Source organism: Apaloderma vittatum, unplaced genomic scaffold (assembly GCF_000703405.1).
Source record: "Apaloderma vittatum isolate BGI_N311 unplaced genomic scaffold, ASM70340v1 scaffold5718, whole genome shotgun sequence".
Taxonomy (NCBI): Eukaryota; Metazoa; Chordata; class Aves; order Trogoniformes; family Trogonidae; genus Apaloderma; species Apaloderma vittatum.
The window spans coordinates 19187-35290 of NW_009730134.1; the positions used below are offsets into that span (position 1 = coordinate 19187).

The following is a 16104-nucleotide window of genomic DNA, read 5'->3' on the forward strand; positions in this document are numbered from 1 at the left end:
GCAGGTCAACCCCTTGCCTTCCACCAGCATGCAGCAGGAGAGCTATCGCCCGAGCTGGGGAGTGGCACTGCTGCCACAGAGGGAGGCCTCACAAAGCCTTCTCTGGAGACTATCACTGGAGAGATGCCACCATGTTTCTGGAGTCCAGCACTCCAGGTGAGAGGCAGGAAGGAGGAGGCCAAGTCAGCAAGCTTTGCACTTTGGATATGAAACTTGACAACTGGGCATTAGGAAGCCTCATTGTCTTCTCTGAACCACTACAAGTCTTTGTCCCATAGATCCTCTACAGAGAAACAAACTTGCTCCTTCTTAGGTGGAGGCTCATGATGGAAATGCAGGCCCTCTAGGCTTCCATTTTTCACCTGATTATCCTGGATGACTTCGCTTGCCCTAAATTTTGTCCCAGGGCCAAGTGTTGATTTAGCTCTATCTATCTGAAAGTTAATCCAGCTGTGAGAAGGAGGGGTTGAAGAGAAACCTAAATCATATACTTCATGAGTTTAAAGTGAAATCTGAATATTTTTTTTTCCTTTAAAATTTTCATCTGAAGTAAAGCTTCCTCATCTTTGTAGTGCTGCTGCAGCACTTTCCTGTCACAGCCTGCCCTGCCTCTCCAAAGCAGCAGCCTGCAAGTCATCCCCCAGAATGTGCTGAATTGGTTTATAGTTTCCATTAAGGCAAGAGAGTTGGTTGAGACAAAGCCGGGGGAATGACATAACGCACAGGAATGCACCGCAGGCAGAATGGATCCAGCGTGAACAAGGAGGAAATCATAGAGAAGACAGACCACGAAAGATGTTGGCAACGTTCTTGTTTGCACAAGTAGGTGAAAAATCAGTGAAAAGGTTTTGAGTGGGAATTTTTCAGAACAAACTGTCCAAAGAAGCATCATAGATATGAGCTGGAGAAGCACAGTCGGCCAAATGTCACACTGGCATTGCTATGAGGGCTGATCCACTCCCCGGAGGCTGCTTTGGATTTAATACCCTGTGCCAGGAACCAAATGTGCCCCACTGCATCTTCTGTAACAGCTGAAATTTTCTAATTAATCTAACTTTTATCCCCTTTATCTCATCTTATTCATTCCAATATTTTTTGAATCCATCTAGCTGAATTAGTGGAGACTTACTAATTGAACTAGAGATTCTGCAAAGGCTATGCTCTTGTCAGCACTAGTAAACCCTACTATATATAGACAAAACTAATAACTGCATATGCCAGGATGAGACCTGTATTTTTTATAAATAACCGCAAACACATATGTACTAATTTGATGACTTTTTGTACCACGAGCTAACAAAAATTACAGGGGAAATAAGAAAGACAAGGACACAAGTTATTCTAATCACCTACAGTTACATTAAACAGTACAAGTTACATTAACAGTTCAAGATATAAGAGAATAAGGCAAACAAGGATTTATTATTTTTAGTTGCTTGGAAGTTAACAATACTGTATAGTCCACACTGTAGCAAGGTAATGTTTTTTTCTCCTTTTTTCAATTCCTTTGTTGAACAATAGTAGTTATTAGTAACTTACAATACATTTTCCAGTACCATCTTGACACCTATTTGAATTTCCATTGCAGTTGCAGGGAACACAGCGTCCAGTAAATAATCCTTCATTCTCACGATAAAATCCAAGGCCACATTCCTAGACAATAAGAAGAGAGGAAAAAACATGTGAATGTCGACAGAAAGAAAGTTTTACAGGTTATGGGAGTAGTGGAGGTGTAGGTCTCCTTGCAAGCTCTCAGTCCATATTGCTGTTTAAATTATAAGTATTTTAATGCAGTGAGTAACAATGAAAGGAGCTGAGGAAATGCCATCTGAACACTCTGCTCTACACTTTGTGGTAGTTGGGATTTCATCATTTTGACTCTAACCTCTGAGCAAAACACATTTTCTGTGGCAATGTACAAAGTTGTACAATATGGCTTTAAAACCACCGAAAAATAAAATATTTGAATATAGTGTTCTCAAAGAAGAACATATGGAGGTCTCACATATTAGCTAGTGGCTATATGAAATCTTTATGTTAATGTAACTAGGGTGTATTCCTTGGAAATACTTTTAACGAGATATCTTTTACATGAATTCATCCTGACGTCCACAATAGGTCTCCTCAGAGCTATACAAAGCCATGCTTAGACAGAGCTAGGTCTAATTTCTATGTACAGGCTTGCCCTGGAGACCTGGGAAGCATGAGAAGAATGTTCATCTATTGAGGGCACATGAGCAGGAGCACAGCCTGTCAGACTGAAGTTTGGTTTAAATAGAGAGCTGAACCAGAGGAACGTCATGAATGAAGCAAGACACATGCAGTTTGTCAGCCTACACCAGGAAGGTAGTAACTAATACGTTTAATCCAGGTTCTTGATTGGCATGGCCAGGGAAAGCACAAGGGTAGGGAAAAGACAAGGAATTCCTCCTGGGCATGGAGTCTTGCTGTGTACAGACCAATTCAAAAATCCATGCCTGCTTTCTCTGCTCAGCATCCTCCTGGCACACCAACCACACAAAATATGACCAGACATAAGCCTATCCTTTCCATTCCCTACCTCCTTTTCACTACTAAGTTGGCGTGGTGCAAGGAAGATCAAGGGCTGTACGGAAGCGAGGGGAAAGCTGTGCTCCTCACAAAGCCAACACTCTCAGGTTCTCGCCTCCAGCAACATGTTTCTGCACCATACCTACGCCTCACCTCTACCCCATGGGTCAGGGGCTGGCCCCAGCGACACTCAGAAAACAAGTGACACTTGAACCTTAAAGCCATGTATCTCTTCTCATAGCCACTGCACCACCAAGACAATGGGACTAATCTGAAGAACAAAGGGTTTGTGGGATGGTGTCCAAAATCATGTTTTAGTGCCTTGAGGTTTAAGTATTTCTGCAGGGGCAAGATTAACCAGTGAATTAATCAACCACGTATCTACCAGAGGAAAAAAAGATTCACCTCTCTCAAAGCAGATACCAACAGGAATAGTGAGTTACTGCTGTTTAAGCAACAGTTGCTAGTGGCACCTTTGCCTTCTTTACACGTAGGATACATGGAAAAAAAAAGTATGCAGAATATTAATATCATGAACAGCCTTTAATACTGACTTCACTGTGAGCAACGACTGAATTTAGAATAGGCACTTGCAATTTTTCCGAGACATTTTTAAAAGGGTGAATATGTTCCCTGAACAACAGGGAGCCAGTATACAAAGCTTCTGAAGAAATCAAGGCCTGAAATACATTAAACAGCATGACTAAGTAAAATATAGGCTCTAAGTCACATACATTTTATTTACTTAAAGTCCCTTTTCAGAGAGCAAAATGAATCACTCCTTTCAAAAATACACCCAAATGTGTTTGGAAAAAATCTGTGCAGCTTTTTGATATTTTATTTATGATGTTTTTAAAACAACACATTTGAAGTACATGGGCACTTTGTTTTTGAAGCAGCACTTGTGATACTGAGAAACTGATTCCACACAGATAAAGTTCTAGGCATTTTCAAGTGCTCAGGAGTTCAGGTTGATTCTTTTCAATTTAAAAGAAACTTCTTGCACACATTTTTGTTAGCAAAGTACCTTGAGACACAAGATTAGCCTTCTTGCTACTTTCATATGAAGTAATGTATAAGTTGTTATCAAATTAGTGCATTTAAAAACAAGGAAGGAAGGAAGCAAGGAAGGGAAAATGAACAAGTTACCTGTCTCTGGTAAAAATCCCTTTGAACTTGTTGGTGCTGACTGTGCTTCTGAAGGTGAGGATAGGATAGCCTCTGCTGCATATCTTGTGCTAAACAACGCTCCAGGGTTACAAACGTGACAACCAGCCACCCTATACTCCTCAGCCTCGGCGCCTGGGCCATCATTTTACTTTAGCTCCACTGCCGAACATGCGCTGCTATCGTTTTGGTGCTCGCCCGTTCTCTTATACTTTCTCTTCTTCTCCGGCTTCTGACTCAGATTAATGAGGCTCCAGGCTGTGATGGGCCCCACCTTTAAACTTTATACGTGAGTCAAGTTGTACAGCACATATTACCGCTCCTGAGGTTAACGAGTAACCCCGCAGTTCCTGTAGCTCAATATATACCTAAGTCAGGGTGTGGCAGGCATCACCTCCTCCCCACCTTAGGCAGCCAGACAGAGCTGGGTGATTAGAGCAGTAAATCACTACATGAGTAATGCTGCATAAACATATGGGGCTTGCAAACTACCCAGGTGAGTGTCTTGATCGCTTCCTTTGACCATGTATTTCCACCAGGTTATTAAATAAAAAACCCAACAGCTTAGTTTATTGAAAGCAATGGGATGGCAGTAGGAATTTCAGTTAATGCTCATCAATCTCTGTGTGGCACAGAACACCAAATGTGGAAAAAAATAAATTGCAAGAAATATTCCCCAAAATTATATTTGACAGATGATGAACCGCTGCCCTGAGCGGTGGATGCACATGAGACATAAGCCAGGCATACATGTTGTGTCGTTCAGACTCTCTGCAGCTGCTCCAGTCTAGATATTATACTTCCATTGTCATTTCAGAAATGTTTGCAAGGTTAGTTAAGAAATTGCTGTGCTATGGTAACCCTCAACTATTTTCTGAGAGCGTAATTCCTCATATTTTGTGCATCATTTATCTCTCCAGTACTTTATTCTACTGCCTTGGGTGCTTACACATGTGAATAGTCAAGCTCTAAGCTAAGCAAAGTGACAACCAAAAGAATTATTCCTATAGAAACAGCAGAGAGGACAGGATATACAACTGAAGCTAGGATTTCACCATTCATCAGTAACTGTACTACCTTGCAATGTTTGCAGTATCTTTCATTAAAATATCTTCAAATATTTTTCACGAATATATTAACTTCAGCTTTCAAACATTTTTCTATAAAACTGGCAAAGCATCCACAATTATCTAAGTCCAGGTTACTTCCCTTGGACCCTGTTAAAATAAGGGACACCAGGAATCTTCTCCATTGTGTAGGGCCTCACCAGCTTTGATCAAGACGATTCTGACCTTCCCTTCATTAAAGCAAGTATTGACTGAGATTATTCAGCCTTTCATACGGCATCACAGAAGAGCCTCTCATTATAGTACCTTACGCATGTAAAATGACATTCACATCTCCGCAAAAGCAATCATGAGTTGAATAACCCTACAGTGCTTCTTAGACAGTTAGAGCATTTGAGCCATGGACAGGGCAAGAAGCACGTTTAATTACTTTAATAACCAGCCTGTTCCTCTAACTAAACCAGTATGTATAGCTGCAGGCAAGGCAGAAGATAATGGCACAGTACGGAGGCAAAAGCTTCCTACCTGACATGAGTCACCAGTGTACTCCGGAGGGCAGGAGCACGTCTCTACGCTGTAGGCAATGCTGCCGCTGCCTTCGCTGGTGGCTTCTTCCAGCCCAACCTCCCCAAGGGTTAATCGCTGAGTCTCTGTGAAGTAAAGGCCTCTGATGTGTAAGCTGTCTAGTCTAGACAGGATTGTCATCAGTTCTTCTCTGGATACACGGTTATTGGTGCTGACGTGCCTGAAGTTTCCCTGCATGTTAAGGGTACAAAATGAGCACAGCCCTGCAGCTTCTTAAAAAGAGTATCTGCAAAGAAGACAGGATGATAGAAAAAGGGAGGAACCCCCCCATGGAACGGACCCCTACAGTGCCAAATGGTGTGGGGTGAAACAGAGGTCAGGAAAATATATATAATGAATGTAAATACAGGATAGGTGGAAAAAGGAGTAATGAGTATAAAAAGGGATGGTCGATTTACTTTGCAAAGGTACATATGGCTCTGAGGTATCAAAAAGTGAAAAAGCATACAGGTTCTTCTTCAGGCATCCAAATTTCTTTGAGGCATCACTCACCAAACCATAAAAGGATGGAGGAAAATGCTTTTGTTTTTATGAGCAAGTGAAGTCCTAGAAATCCAGTGTTTGAGGAATGCCTTTACATGCTTTATTGTTGCTAATAGACGCTGCATTACTGAAAATGGAATCTGACCAGAAGAAACATCTTTTTTGCCTGCATACGAGATGTAAATAAATAACCCACTTTGACCTTCTGAGCACAGATTTAAGGTAGGAAAAAATCCCTGCTAAGGTCACCTGCCTGAATGTTGGACATCCATTCCAAACTAGGTAGCTAGTCATCAAGCAAAATAGTTTACAGTTCATTCCAAACCTACTGAGTACAGTCTGGGGCTGCTATGAATCACCTTCCATTGACGACTGATTCAGTTATTACTCCACTGGCCCTGGAGAGAGTGCTAAGGGCTAAACTGGGCAAGAAGCCTAAAGCAGAGGCGCTAAAATTAGGTGGCATGAACCAGAACCTAGGATCACCATGGCAGTAAGGAGAGAGAAATCGTGTTTATGTTTCAGGTCTGCAATATCTAAGTTTATATCTATTAATATTATCGAGTATTTGGTATTTCTGCACATATCACATGCATATTTTTTATATACCACTGGGAAGAAAAGGAAAGGCCATTCCATTTTCATTTCTTACCTCAACTAGCTGCACACGGCCATAATATTGACGGTCAGGCAGGGGGTTGTTGGGATCCATGTAAGCAATTTTCATTTGCTGGCCCTATGTGAAAACGAGAGTATAACATTGCCATTTCACTACTTTTTCTGGTAAAGTGTTCAGATGCAAAAGAATTTGGTGAAGCACATCAATCCTGTTCTTTGGGAGTTAAAACCTAACTAATACTAGAAAAACTGTCATTTTGTCAGCAAAGTGGTACAGCACGCTCTGTGTTCTGGCATCAGCAGGGATTTCACTGCTTTTGCCTATTAACAACCTGGCTTTCAAATAAAACACCAAGATAATTAAATTAATGTTTACCAATTTTCAGAAGAACTAGTCATTACTTTTGAGTAAAGAAGTTTTTGCATTTTCAAACACTCTCCTTTGCATCCCGTTGTACAAACTACTTTGGATACTACTATAGTGCCTTATGAGGCATGTTTCCCAAAATGAATCCTAGAATACTGAATTAGTATTTCTGATGGCTTAAAGAAATAAAACCACCCCCTTGGTAATTTCAACAAAGAGTAGAAGATTTCAATTTTGGCCCTAAAGTGGTTAAATTAAAAAAAAAAAGTTAACCTAAAATGAATTTTTACTTCAGTCCCTTGAAGCCTTGTAATTATGCTTAATTTTATGCTGAAGAAAATTCTCACAGAAGATGAGATTAATTACACATGGAATCCAGGGCATATTTTGCAGAGTCGAGGCCAAACTTGTTGACAAGTGTGCAAGGCATTAATTAATACTTTTCTACACCTGCGTTTTACAGAGAAAATCCAGTTTTATCTTTTTATTTGCTTCCAAGTCAGTTATGCTTAATAATATGTTACTTTGACCACAGAGACAGGTGTGTTGATGGCTTTGAGCAAGATGTAGTCAAATCATTTTTATAGAATCATGGTAAGTTGCTATAAAAGCTAAACACGCTATAGGAGCAAAATTTGCCATAGCTGTCAGTTGACAAAAAAAATAATGGTATTGGTATTCCTTGACAGAAAAAATAACATTTCAAAACTTACTGTTAGTTGTATATCAGGTTTCTTATCCAAAAGAACCATGCCCTCGCTAGGTAAGCCAAAAGATTTCACTTGGTAACTTAGGAAGCCACCATATGAAGAAAGCTGTAACAAAATGCACAAGACCACAGATAATTTGCTGCACTACTGCTTGATAATAATATACCTTTGTATTAAAGTTTACCCCATCTTCCAGCACTGTAAATAACATATTTACTCTTTTTTCTTTATACAAAATACAAAAATATGAGTTGCTTGGAAGAAATTATTTTCTTGTTTTGTTTGCCCCTTTTTGAGCAGTTACTGTTCTCTGGAAGATTGCCAGCACTGGGGTTTTGGGTTTTTTTCATACCTGGGATCACACCATCTGTGTTGTGGACAAATCGCATGTTCACATGAACGTTGTTCTTCCCTTAACCCTTCAGAATGGATTTGGCTCATCAAGAGCAGATGCCAGACCGACAATGAAAGTGGTAGTGAAATCCATGAAAAGCCAGGGATTATAAGGAGAAGTCAGACTAAGCATGTTTAAAGGTGACTCTAACAGGCCAGCATTTTCTAAACTTACTGTGGACATAAATCTAATCAGGAAAGCTTTGCTCCACCTTCTGGAGGACGGGACTTCTACCGATATCAGCTGGTATCGGCTCTGTTGTAAACAGGCCGTCTCTGTAGGTGCAGCTGAAACCACGTTGCTCCTAGCTCTACCCCAGCTGACCACGGGCAACCTCAAACCCAAGCAGATAATGCACACTGCTGCCCAGAATGAAGACTTTGGCAGGGATGTTTGAATCAGCTGACCAACAGCTTCCCTGGGCTGTGTCTGAGTGACTCAACTCAAAACATATTGAGATTAAAGGAAGCTCCAGGCACAGCCCAGACAGTTTTTGCTCCAAGGAAAGCCTAGAAGGAAGGTTTGTGGGTACTGGGTGAAATCAGGTGTTTCACCACAGACACTTTGTTTTGCACCTCTTGCTAGCCACCCTTCTAGTTTATGCTTGGTTTTGATGTAGGAGGAAGAACTGCTTGGTCAGGTTTTGGTGTTCGGCAGGTAAGCACCAGCCTTTGATCTACTCATTTCCATATACTTGGATGAATTACAAACAAAGCACAAATATCTCGGTACTAAATTTGTTCCTTGGATCACAGGGCTGTAATTAATGCGATTATCTTTAGCCGACTGCATTTTTAAAAGCATCATTTGAAACATTGGCTATATTTTGCCAACACAATCAAGACAACCCTGTATAAATTCTTTTTTTTCAAAAAATATGAGAAAATTCAAATTAGAGCTAATTTCCTGTTTAACACACATTTTGGGACTGCACCATATGACAGGCTGTTATGTTACCGCTTTTTAAATTGTTTTTTTAAAAAGTGAAAACATTGGTGTTATAAACTACCCTCTGTATTCTCTATGTGCAGTATTTATTTCCTAACATTAATGTTAAAATACAAAAGAGGAGAAAATGGGGATAATGCTCTCCCAATTTCTCAATGACTGTTGGTTTCTGCACTGCTATACATATTTATTTAATAACATTAAGAGCAGTCTACTAAACAAAATGTTAAAATATAAAAGAGGAGAAAATGGGGATAATGCTCTCCCAATTTCTCAATGACTGTTGGTTTCTGCACTGCTATACATTTGATTCCCTTACCTTACCTAAAAGGGAAGGAAAGAAAATATGCTCTGATAGATATTAATTTTGCAGTAGAACTAGTTTAAGATAATGGAAATCAGTATTTATACCCTCATCATACTGAAAATGTCTGGAGTGATCTTGTTCGTATTTTCTGAAAGAGGCGTTATCACTGGAAGTAGACCAAAACCTTAATAACATGAAGAATTGGTAAATTTATGAGCCTTTAAAACTGGCATCAAGATAGCATTCTTGGGGAGACTTCCACTACTGCAGTATTGACTGTGCTAAAATAGACACTTACACAGAGTGTACAGCAAAAGCAGGTCCAAGAATAGAACTATTTTATTTACAGTGTTGTCACTGTAAATAAAAAGCAAGTCACTACGTATCTAGTTAGAATCTGTAACGAGCAACATAAAACTCATAGCACTGTTCTTAGTAGCTGTGTTTTAAGAAGGGTTATTGCCTGCTTTGCATTTTGTTTTGGGAACAAGAGAAGTCCTTTCAGTTTAACACTGCAGTAGATAACATATGCTTTAACATGAAAGGTCTTTAAAAAATAGTTTGGAAACACTGAAGGAAGAACCACTACAATATTCACAAAAAGCACCCTAGTTAAATGTGCATTCAGCTCTCTCTCTGAGCATAGGAGAGCAGGATGAAAAAGACTGCTCTAGTTTTTAAAATGAGGACTAAGAGGAACTTTGAAAACCGTACCATCTTTAATGCTCTGTTGCCTATCCCACTTGTTCTCACTTGTGTGGCAGTAGGTTTGCATCTGAAAAGCTTGCACATCCTACAGCTGGCTAGCAACTATCAACGCGGTCAAGTGTTCCACACAGCAAGAACCTGGGGCTCCGGGCAACCACTAGCAGAGTCACAGAATAACAGAATGTCAGGGGTTGGAAGAGACCTCAAAAGATCACCTAGTCCAGCCTCCCTGCCAGAGCAGGATCACCTACAGTAGGTCACACAGGAACGCGTCCAGGTGGGTTTTGAATGTCTCCAGAGAAGGAGACTCCACAACCTCCCTGGGCAGCCTGTGCCAGTGCTCTGTCACCCTCACAGTGAAAAAGTTTTTCCTAATATTTTCGCGGAACCTCCTGTGTTCCAGCTTGTACCCATTGCCCCTTGTCCTGTCATTGGACATCACTGAGAAGAGCCTGGCTCTGTCTTCCTGACACTTCTCCTTGACGTATTTATAAACACTAATGAGGTCACCCCTCAGCCTCCTCTTCTCCAAGCTCCTTCAGCCTTTCCTCTTTCATCATCTTTGTGGCTCTGTGCTGGACTCTCTCAAGCAGTTCCCTGTCCTTCTTGAGCTGAGGGTCCCAGAACTGGACACAACATTCCAGATGTGGCCTCACCAGGCCAGAGTAGAGGGGCAGGAGGACCTCTCTTGAACTACTAGCTACTCCATCTGGTTGGTGTGATCCCCAAGCTGAAATGCTAGCACGTATTAAGCATGAGCAAAAAACTGCTCCCATGCATGGGTATAAAGAGCAGCAAGCACTGCAAAACCCACAAAGGTTAGAAAATCGGGTGTTGCTCTTGCCACGCAACATATAGAAATAAAAAGGTTCATTATTTTTGCACGCCACTGAGCACGTAACCACATTTCATTCTTTTGCAAATCTGCCCAGGAGATACTTCAGGGAGCCCACAGGATACTTGGGCGATCAGCAAGCTCTGTGTGCTCTGGGTTTCAGAAATGTGTCTGAAGGTACCAGCTCCCTGAAGCGTAGCTCCTGACCATGCTGTTCCCATAAAAATCTCCCTGGCATCAAGCAAGATGATTAATTCAGTGTTATCGGTTATAATTTTAACACTGTACTCAGAAGTAAAATGTTGTGATTCCTGGCACGACAGGTAAGAGAGATAAGAATCTTGTGAGGGAAAAGAGAGACACGTATCTAAGAAAAACAATGAGACTCTTTATCAACGATGCTGGCAAAAAATGAATACACGTTATTAAAATAGATGAGTGAGGTGTCATTTACCTTCTCTCCCAGGTAAGATGGTGGTGCTTTCCAGTACAAACTATGCACTGAAGCAGGCAATTCTTGAATATCAGCCACTACACTGTTACTGACTGGATTGAAAGTGACTGGAATGTCAATATTTTCATCCACTGCCTCCAAGCGCCAGTTCCTCATGTCCACAAACTAAAGAAAATACATAAAGGAAATAAAAGCTTGTCTCGTTCATTTCAAACTTTACCAGAACCAAGTAATGAGGAGAAATTGCTTAGCCTCTATAATTCCCTTAGCATGAAGTTCAGCCCCTTTAGAGCCAGCCTGAAGTCTTGGAACAATGGATGTTGCAAGGATCTCAAAAAAGAGAGTCGTCGGGACAGATGTGCCAAAGCTACTCAGGATGCAGACATCCGGTTTGTCACCTGCAAACTAAATTCTGTCCTCAGTCACGTGAAGACATAACCCTTCTGGAGGTAACTAGGAATAGCATACACGAACCCAAGGATGTAATTTAGAGGTGCTTTTTAAAGGCCATTCCAAATTCAAACCAAGGACCCTAATCTCAAAGACAGAGCACGGACCTGTTGTGGCAGGTTAACTGCAAAGGAGGGGACAGGGCAGGATACTCTGGAGAGGTAGGCAATGGAGCCTAATATTCTGGCTCTTTAATGCATATTTTATGTTAATTGGTGTTATTTCATGAAAGACCATATATTCTGTTATTTATCCTTACGCTGGAGGAAAAAAGCACAATGCATATGTACTAGAACAGTTTTGTGGTGGGTTGCCCTTGGCTGGCCAGAGCAGTAAAATGAAAAGACAGATATATTTTCAAAAAGTCTTTGATAAGGGCAATTAATCACTAGAGAAAATTCTCCTAAAGCAAACAGAAGTTTGCTACTGACTTGAGCAAGGCCAGATACTCATTCTTTGCTTGTAAACAGTGAAGTGCTGCAATATGGATTGTACCTAGTCTATATCTAAATCTAAACTAAACTCCTCACCCCTCATTCTAGGACTCTGCTTCTCTCTTTTCTTTCTCTTGCATTGTTTCAGGGAGCTGTTGTTTTTTTGTTGTTTTTTCTTCAGCCATCTTACCATTCATTTCCACTACTAAAAATCTATCTTCTTCTTTTCCCACACCTGACGTTAGAATCTGTCACACATTTCTTAGGTTTCAAAATGCATCTATGACATCGACATGTAAACTGACACATGTGCTTATCAAAGCATCTTGAAGGAGACCATTGACTACTGTCTGAAGATAAAGCAACAGAAGTACACCTTAAATTCAGTACAACTAGTGATTTGTTAACAAACAGGTGAAAAGAGCCATTTCTCCTGAAAGGCACTTTCAAACTACACCTAAGTCTTAAAAAGGCTGCCCTAAATCCACACTATTACTTGTGGAATATTTTTCATCCTTAGAAACTAATAAAATACATTTTCAGTTTTGAAAAAAATCTGGTATTTTCTTAATGGAATAAATGTAGGTTGAAGATATCAAAGAAAAAACAATTGGATACACCTTGGTTCTACGTCGATTTGTGCTGTGACAGTTGCTGGTTGCTCCAAAACAAAAGCAAGCGGTGCAACCCCTGGGATTAGAAGGGTCCAGATAAAAGGATCCTGGTCGGCAAGTATCACATTCCACACCTTCAACATTCTCCTGTTAAGGCATAGTTGAAAGAAATCTCAGCACTTTCCTTTTGTTTTTGGTGAGGCACGCAAAACGCATATAAATAAATCTTCTGAAAGAATATTTATTTAAATGTATGGAAACATGAATGAAAATGTGCCATTATCCAGATACATCATATTCCAAACACAAATAAAACTGACTTCTTGAAGACTTAGTTATCAGCTGTCTTTCCAGTTTACAAAGTGAACCACTGAGTAATAAATATTAGTCAGATGCAGCTGGTAACTTCCCTGCCAAAACCTTCCTGCTCGCTTTTCCAGACCTACAATATAAAAGGTCACTTGTGAAAGTTCGCATTTATCACATTTAATTATGCAGATCAGAACAAAAGAAGATTTCCTGGATGTAATGATGTGGTGAAATGTCAACTGACATAATACGGCTAAAAAAAGCATGGGACCTGGTTAACATCCAAAAGCTGAGATGCAGATGCATAAAGTGGATCCATGTAGAGTGCAGACTGCTTCAGTGAGTCAATAAACATCTGCTTCAGTGAGTCAATAAACATCTACTCTGCAGCTCTGTAACACCCTGCAAAGCCCAAGACTGCCTGTACAACTGACAGATATTGAACTCATTAAAAAAATGGCATTGAACTGCTACCATGATAATCTGTGCACATACTGCAAGGTGTGATGATTTCTTACAGCTGCATTTAAAATTTTACTGCAAACTTAATGAAACTTCTTTCACCTCATTAAGTAAGAATAGTCACTGATGTGCAAAATGATGCTTGTGAATGCAGAAGTAATTTCATTTATCTCACCTTGCAGAGACAAATTCCTGTCTGGGGATCGCAAACATCTGGTTCTGTTCCATCTCTGTTACAGTTACACGGCACGCAGTTTGGGAAACCGTAAGTACCAGGAGCACACTGATCACATTGCCTTCCTTTTACTCCTGGTTTGCATCTTTATCAACAAACAAACACAGAGAAGGGAGTCAATAGGGGAGGCAAGAACAGAGCAAGAAAGGGAAGACTAAAACAGAAGGCAGGTGGGTCTCTGAAACAATAGCGTGGCAACGAATCAATGTTATGATTTCCATGGAGAAGCAGCAGCAGGTTAGTACTGTTCTCAGATTTGAATGGTGAGACATTTCAAATGGCCATGGCACTGATTAGGAATGGATTTGATTCTGAAGGGCATAACCACTCACAGTAAAACTAGACTTCTGCAGCTATTCATTGTAGAACTACTCTCTCCGTACACTGAGGTGTGAAACATGGATGTTGCATACAGGTAAGCAGAGCTGGAAGAATATTTATAGCTGGAGGATGTGACTAGAGCACTGAGGGCACTCACCTGCTAACAAAAAGGTGGAGAATCCCATCATCTGAATAATTAGGGGGACTTTAACCTGCCACAAGGCTTGGGTTAGTTTGCAACTATTCACAAAGGATAAAACTCACTTTGCTCACACTGAAGGCTGAATGCCTTGAATTTGTTTAGATGAAAAAAACGCAACACTAAACGACAAACAAGGCTTGAGATAAGAGAGGACATCCTTCTGCAGCAGTGGCTACTTCAACCTACCTTTACAACAAACTTGCACAGTCTGATAAAATTAGTGAAAATATAGGTTTGATAATCCCTCTTCCTCCTGCCTAAGATGGTAAACTGTCTGTACCAAACTTAAACTAGAGCAGGGTAGATTCAGATTGGACATTAGGAAGTTCCTCACTATGAGGGTGGTGAGGCATTGAAATGGGTTGCCCGGGGAAGCTGTGGATGCCTGGAAGTGTCCAAGACCAGGCTGGATGGGGCTTTGAGCAACCTGGTCTAGTGGGGGGTTGGAACTAAATGATCTCTAAGGATCCTTTCAGCTGAAGCCATTCTATGATTTTATGATACCAGCCAAAAGAAGGGTTCAAGACAGTAAGAAACTATTCATAAACAACATCTGCCACCTCCACCATCCACATCTTTACATTTTAGTATGATACGATAATTTTTAAAAGTCTCAGCAAGTTGGTGAAGTCTCCTTTGGCTCTTAGCACCAAATTCATATACGCCTTAACACTATGAATTTAATGAAAATAAACAGTTAAAGTACGTGGATGTGGTGGTAGACTGCACTGCAAGTAGTATATGAAAACAATTACTCAAGTTATCAAACAATGGGTGAGGTTTCTCAGAGTCCTCTGAATATATCACCCACACATACAGATAACTGGAACTTGATGGGGACTTTGAACTTCATGTAATTCACAGAAGGAAAAATATTAATCAGAATGCAGCTATACGCTCCAGCAATCAGTCCAAATGTATTTATTAAATGTCAAATTTACTTCCGAATTTTTTACCAATAAGCTGTAATTTCTTTGATATTTTCCAATTAGGCTGCACATGAAAAATACAGAATCATAAAATCATAGGGGTTGGAAGGGACCTCTAGAAATCATCTAGTTCAACCCCCCTCACCTCGAGTAGGCCACACAGGAATGCATCTTAATCATCCATATCACCATTATAATCAGGCAACACAGCTTTTCACTGAAACAGAAAAACGTGACTATTTCTGCAAAAATTATCCTCAATTTTACTCAAGTAGAAATGTGCCAAGTTCTTTCTTTGAAGTATTAGATTTTAGTTGACTGATTTATTTAACTGATTTATTTTTGCATATTATTTATTTTGATGTCATTTTGTATCGCGTGGGGAAAATGAAAGTATAGACAAATGAGATTGAGAGTGCATCAGGAGACACAGAATATACTACACTTTAACCTCAAACCCCAATTTCTAATAAAGAAAACAGATTCCTGTTTTGATTTTGGGATAGGACAATTATTCACTTCATATGAAAAAGACAGAGTTCCAAAAAGAATTTAAATTCAGGAAATAATATGAGCATTTTCTGAAAATTAGTGTTCCCTATCATATTTATGGGCTTAATGGTAGAGCAGGAAGGACATACTTCTCTTTGTTAACATAGCCAAACCAACGAAATTGAACCAATCCTGCCCTTACACAACCCACTGGCTATCAAATATTTGCATGTGCTACTTAAGGACTTGATCTCCCCAAGGAAATAATAGAAATGTTCAATTGTACAATTGTGACAGCATCTGCATTGAAGATCATTCACTCCCCGTGGTTGTGTCCCACATGCTATACCTATTTTAGAGGATGCAAATAAAAGAATAAATCTGAAGAATTTAATCTCATCTCAGCATGCTGAGTTACAGAAAAATAAGCATATATCACATAGAAGGCATAACTTTTAAGACT

The 16104-nt window shown here is 40.1% G+C and overlaps 1 protein-coding gene across 1 annotated transcript in view; it reads right to left on the reverse strand.

Moving 5' to 3' along the window:
• Positions 1-16104, reverse strand: part of LAMA3 (laminin, alpha 3) — a gene marked incomplete at both ends in the record, with an annotated part of 94434 nt that overhangs the window by 18206 nt on the left and 60124 nt on the right. Inside the window, 7 exons of the mRNA XM_009874669.1 lie at positions 1540-1653; positions 5310-5540; positions 6505-6588; positions 7551-7652; positions 11194-11358; positions 12698-12838; positions 13638-13782. Of these exons, the coding sequence (XP_009872971.1) occupies positions 1540-1653; positions 5310-5540; positions 6505-6588; positions 7551-7652; positions 11194-11358; positions 12698-12838; positions 13638-13782 (982 nt within the window). The remainder of the gene's footprint in view (positions 1-1539; positions 1654-5309; positions 5541-6504; positions 6589-7550; positions 7653-11193; positions 11359-12697; positions 12839-13637; positions 13783-16104) is intronic.